Source organism: Calliopsis andreniformis, chromosome 2, assembly GCF_051401765.1.
Source record: "Calliopsis andreniformis isolate RMS-2024a chromosome 2, iyCalAndr_principal, whole genome shotgun sequence".
NCBI lineage: Eukaryota > Metazoa > Arthropoda > Insecta > Hymenoptera > Andrenidae > Calliopsis > Calliopsis andreniformis.
Genome location: NC_135063.1, coordinates 3687616 through 3694048, shown reverse-complemented (window position 1 = coordinate 3694048; position 6433 = coordinate 3687616). Strand labels below are relative to the sequence as shown.

The 6433-nt window shown below is 44.6% G+C and overlaps 1 protein-coding gene across 1 annotated transcript; it reads left to right on the top strand.

Annotated features, from left to right (window-relative positions):
• The first annotated feature begins 423 nt into the window (after nt 1–423).
• Nucleotides 424–6433, top strand: LOC143188324 (heat shock 70 kDa protein cognate 4-like). Its single transcript, XM_076392531.1, has 7 exons — nt 424–625; nt 1114–1232; nt 1536–1865; nt 2040–2438; nt 3962–4333; nt 5484–5861; nt 6311–6433. Exons 1-7 carry the CDS (start codon nt 424–426, stop codon nt 6431–6433), a joined length of 1923 nt encoding a protein of 640 aa, XP_076248646.1.

The window sequence follows — 6433 nt, the reverse complement described above, 5'->3', positions numbered from 1 at the left end:
GTAGATTTATCACGTCATGGAGTTCCATGGCTTAAGTCGCCTACCTTAGTGACCTGGAAATGGCAATTTCAGAGCTTTTAGGGGAACGTGTGTAACTTAGTAACTTTCGAGTGATAAGAAAACAATAATGAAGTTTTAAGATATGGGCAAATTAAGTGGCAAATATTGTATTTCATCTGAGGTCACGAAGTTGATGAGGTCTCCGAGTATCTGAACAAACTAATCGTTCCTAGGACACGGTGTATATCTAGGATCAAACGGTGCGACCATTTTTGCACTTCTCACAGTTGCATAATTCAGCGCGATCGCGCTTAGCGCTGGAAGGAAGGCAGACAATAGCCGAGACGCGACGGTCGAAACAATCGAGCGACCACTCGCTTGTACCATTTCCCGTTTGGCTCCCGAAATTTCTACAGGTTCACAATGGTAGCACCGGCAGTTGGCATCGACTTGGGCACGACCTATTCGTGCGTCGGAGTCTTCCTCAATGGAAAGGTCGAGATTATCGCCAATGACCAAGGAAATCGCACGACGCCCAGCTACGTCGCGTTCACCGACGCCGAGAGGTTAATCGGCGACGCGGCTAAGAACCAAGTAGCAATGAATCCCACGAACACGATTTTCGGTAGGCCTCGCGACCCAGTCGAATCGGAGAGCGATTCTCTGGCTCTCAGCGCAATTTTCTAGCTCGGGAGGCACGCGAAATGGAAACGGGGGCATTCTGGAATTGAATTTCCGATAATCGCGACCGAGGTCCAGCGATTTGGCAGCGGGGGCCAGGATTACAAGAATCAGCGTCGTTTCCGGGCCTCAGGGTTGGCTTCCGGCGCGGTTGATGGCTTGCGAAAGAAACGAGACCGGAAGCCGCTGTAAAGTCGAGAATGCTCACGTTTCGCCGCTGCCAAATCGACTTACCGCTCTCGGAATCCGTAGTTGCTCGCGGACGAGGCCGGAATACGCTCGTCCGTTTTACGATGTTAAGAGCATACCCGCAAGATCCTCCCTCCCCGCCGATACTAGATCCGTTCGCGGCCAATTACGCGATCGTTGCCAGCATTCCGTATCGATTGGTAATCGATGGCTAACGAGGCTTACGTGAAATCGTCCCGATAGATGCGAAGAGGCTGATTGGCAGACGCTACGATGACCCCTCGGTCCAGGCTGACACGAAGCATTGGCCATTCACCGTTGTTAACGACGGAGGGAAACCGAAAATTCGCGTCCAGTACAAAGTAAGCTCTTCGCTGAACGGGATCAATGCTTGGCTCGCCTGAACTTTGGCATTTTCACAAGGCGGGGATTTAATTAAAGTTATCTTGTGTGCTGAATGCTTCGTTTAACTTCATCAACTCGGATGTTGTTATTTCTGAGTTAGTCTATAGGATCACTGAGAAAAGGAATTGTTGTTTTAGAAGGGATAAATACTGTAGCTAGGTGAATTTCCTTCGCGAGTTTTGAAATTTCAGGGGAATGGAATTCTTTTCAGTGGTATCTATCGGCAGCCAACTATTAAAACTTTGCGTCGTTTATTCCAGGGAGAAATAAAATCCTTCTTTCCCGAGGAGATCTCGTCGATGGTCTTGACGAAAATGAAGGAGACCGCGGAAGCTTATCTAGGAAAGAACATCACGAACGCCGTGATCACCGTGCCAGCATACTTCAACGACTCCCAGCGTCAAGCTACCAAGGACGCCGGTGCTATCGCCGGCTTGAATGTCCTGAGGATCATTAACGAGCCGACTGCTGCAGCTATTGCTTACGGCCTCGACAAAAAGGGACGCGGTGAAAGGAACGTTCTGATCTTCGATCTTGGCGGCGGTACTTTCGACGTATCGATACTGACTATCAACGATGGCATATTCGAGGTGAGTCTGTGTAAATCGCTGCGGTGACTGTTTCCTTGCGTTCCCCGCCATTCCTTTTCCTTACTCCTAAGAAACTCAAGGGAGCGCTATTTTCCACTGCACAGAAAACGGAAGAACTACCATGGTAGAATTATTTTTAGTTTATTTCTAATTCATTTCTTTATTTACTTCTAGGTTAAATCGACCGCAGGCGATACTCACTTGGGTGGTGAAGATTTTGACAATCGCATGGTGACTCATTTCGCCAAAGAATTTTCAAGGAAGTTCAATAAAGATTTAACGAAGAACAAGCGGGCACTCCGACGTCTGAGGACTGCCTGCGAGCGAGCGAAAAGAACCTTATCGTCGTCGACGCAAACAAACCTCGAAATCGATTCCCTCCTCGACGGTATCGACTTCTACACGTCAATCACCCGCGCCCGTTTTGAGGAACTGAACCAAGATCTCTTCAAGAACACACTGCAGCCCGTTGAAGAGGCTTTGCGCGACGCCAAGATGGAGAAATCGCAGATTCACGATATAGTGCTCGTGGGTGGCTCGACCAGAATCCCACGCATACAAAGACTCCTCCAGGTGAATTTATTTGTTCGAAAGATTGAGTTTTTCGAACAGAAAATTTAATTAGTACAGCAGGCTTCGAGAAAAATAGTCACTTGAATAGCACGAACTCTTATCCTGTCCGTGCTAATATTTGACCGTGTGTCACTTCGTTAAAATGAACCGAGGATGATACAGAGCAGGTCCGATAATAAAACGCATTAAAATTCGATTACGTTTTCTGGCGGGGGCGCAACCCTACCGATGCAAGCGTTTTAAAGTGGGGTTGGGAACGTTGGACGAGGGTACAGAACACGACCTGCACCATGGCTCCCCTGACTGAACGTTACAAAATTAATGAGCTCGATGACAAAGTCAACATTCACAGTCACTGCCGGTCTCATTGTACGTCCCGTTCGAATATATTTATGGGCTTGAACTCGGCGACAGGCTTCGATTTTTATCACTGGGACCAATAATCATAATTGAATTAATATCTATACTGCGTTCTCTCAGTGAACGCAGTATAGATCTCTCAGTCGTTTCACGCAGATGGCTTCCATTGCCCCGACTGACTTTTCCACTGAGATTGGTGAAGGATTCAAGAGCCTGAAAGGACACGCCTTGCTTCTTTCTACTCTGTATACCTAGTGTCCAAATGAAACAAACGTTTCTATCTATTAAGAAACAATATTTATTGAGATATCAATGTATAAGAATCCACAGCTTATTTGATTATAAAGAAACAGCAACGGTAGAACTGTTTCCTGGATTTCCTACAAAATGTTCGATGCGACAAGGTAGTTTATGACACGGGAAATCTAGGGTCGTTTATGGTATTGCAACGCAGTAAGAATTCTGACTAATACCAGTACGTTTTCGGTCGACAGAGACGATATTCAAGAAGATTTTTATTTGCTAACAGAGCCGCATTAATACTTTCGGAGAAAACTAAAATCTAAAAGAATATCGTTTGCTTGCTCAAAATTTCTTTCACACCGTTTATGCGCTAACACTTGAAGAAGTGACTTTCTTTAGAAATGGTAGGACCTCCAAGGGCCCAACAAGGGGTTCATGGGTAGGGATGTGCTCGGGAGTAACAGAGCCAATAACTAATGAGCGTAGGTGTGAACTGCGCAAAGGGTACGAAAACTCGTCAACCGACAACTGCGTTCTCCCAGTGAACGAAGTATAGTGTCTAACGCGATCGTGATTAAACTAATTTATGTAATGCAATGCTTGTGACATTAGGTACCTACTTGAAATGCAGTTATTCTATTCACGTTGAAACACTCTTTCAATGGTTTATAAAAGATTCAGTTCAGCTGAAAAATTTCTAATCCTAAATCTACAGATTTGTAGTTTCACAGAAACTTCTCTCAACGACGTAGAACTCCAAAGTGCCTATCTTGCACTTATCTGACAAGCTCCAAACTTTCGAAAGAGAGAAATTGTAGAAGTATCGAAACCTCCCTGGGCAAAAGAAAAAATCTTCGGACCGAGTAAAGGATGACGGGATGAGCAAACGATAACCCAACTTCTCCCCTTTTGGTTTGCAGGATTTCTTCAACGGAAAGGACCTGAACAAATCGATAAATGCGGACGAAGCGGTGGCCTACGGTGCGGCCGTGCAGGCAGCCATTTTGCAGGGGGACAAGTCCGAGACTGTTCAGGACTTGCTGCTCCTGGACGTGACTCCGCTGTCCCTAGGGATCGAAACAGCCGGTGGCGTGATGACCGCTCTCATCAAACGCAACACCACCATCCCCACGAAGCAGACGCAGACTTTCACTACCTATTCGGACAATCAGTCCAGCGTCCTGATCCAGGTTTACGAGGGCGAGAGGGCGATGACCAAGGACAACAACCTCCTGGGAAAATTCGAATTATCTGGAATACCGCCTGCCTCTCGTGGAATACCTCAAATTGAAGTGAGCCTTTTTGTCTGCTCTAGATTAATTGGCGGATACATAGTTGAAATAGAACAGAGTGTCACCGCGTCTGTGGTAATCAAAACGACGAATGTAAGTTCCTTATAAGGAGAATTTAAGGTAGCCTATTTTGTAGACAGCTCATGAGTCGTTGTTAGATTTTATGAAATATGCTAGCTGACGGAGGGATGCTGAGGAAGATGTGTGGTGCTCATGAGCATTTATTAGCTCAATTATGAAAAATAGCAGTTTTAGGTAGGCTTTGAGTCACTAATTCGCCAACAGCACACAGTGGTTCTTTAGATAGACAATTCTGGAAACACCGTGTCTAACACAGCTTAACTTCAGTGATTTGACGAGAACTGGTGTTTTCTACATGGCAATGGTCGCTGTTGAGAATTTAAGTCTAAGTGAATTTTCTAGGAAGGCTTCCAAGTGGTTTCTCTGGACAATTTACCATCCAACCTCTTTCGAAAAGCATTTCATTGGAACGATTCGCCTTTCATGATTACCGATCAGCAATTAATGGAGAAAGACCACTTTGGCCAGAGGCCGAGCCGTTAATAAACGTTTCGTGCAACCGAGGCCAGAGATAAGAAAACAATTCCGCGGTGGAATAGATCTTTGGCGATCGGTAGCTAGTCGGTGATAGAAGAGGGAGTCGTTGGCAAAGATGTGTAGGTTGGTAGGCGAGGGTAAGGACTGCGACTGGGCAGGGTGGAGAGATCCTTTCCAGGCGATCCCGTGTCTCGAGATTTCTTTTCCGCCTGTTGCCATCGACGTACCAGTCGAACTGGGCTCTATTGGAATTGTCAGCCCGTCTGGATAAGCATCGGAACGGAAGGCGGACGCGGAAGCGGAATGGAACGAAAGAGAGGATGTCTGGCGTGTACAGTTGAGGAACGACAGAGAAAGTGGACTAGACTTTTGGATTTCATTTCTTGGTAGTTTGTAGGCGTTAAATAGGACTTGCTAATGAATAGGAGGTACACTGGAAACGACTTCGTAGAAGTGTTTAAGACTAATAGCTACTCCTCCTACTGTTGATTAGTACACGATTAGGTGTCTACTTCTCCTCAATGGGTTTTAGTTAAATAGTCTAGTCTTAAATATTGCCGAGAGCGAAAAGCTTGATTGAAAAAATTAACAGGTGACCTTCGACATCGATGCCAACGGTATCCTAAATGTGTCCGCGGTGGAGAAGTCGACGAACAAGGAAAATAAAATAACAATAACCAACGACAAGGGTCGTCTCACCAAGGAAGAAATCGAACGAATGGTACAAGAAGCAGAAAAATACCACGCGGAAGATGAATCACAAAAGGAAAGAATCGCAGCGAAGAATGAACTTGAATCCTATTGTTTTAACATGAAGAACACGATAGAAGACCCGAATGTTAAGGACAAGATCGCAGAAAACGACCGAAAGCGCATTGGCGATAAATGCAATGACGTTATAAAATGGTTGGACAGTAATACTTCCGCTAGCAAAGAGCAGTTTCAAGCTAAGCTGAAAGAGGCCGAAAAGGTACGATTTTGTCTTAATTATATTAGTGTATTGCATATGTGATAAAGTAGACGATTTAAATAAAGGAAATTATTTTCCTACCGGAAATCACTATTCAGCTCCACTATTAAATGTGGTCAAATCAGAAACTTGGTAACCTGCTAGCATTTACCACGAATAGGTTCCTTTCTATCCAGTTCTCGGTAATATAGCATATCTAGTTAACGGAGAAAGTAGGCTTACCATCCTGCACAAAATGCTCGGAGGGTAATCCTCATGTTACCGATTCAGAGTGGTATATGATTGCAGTGCTACTTACTGTGTGGCAAGAATGAAAATTAAATATAAAGATATAGAATTTTCGAATATTCATATTTTTAAATAGTTAAATTTTAGTATTTAGTTAGTATTTAGTATTGCAATTTTCAAATTTTTAATTTCTTGAAAATTCACAATTTTTTAATTATCAGGTCTGTCAACCCATAATAACAAAGTTTTACGAAAGCGCTCGCACACCCAACTTTAAAGGATACAAGAGGCGACCTGGTACCGACAGCCCCACAGATGGTCCTACAATTGAGGAAGTGGAATGA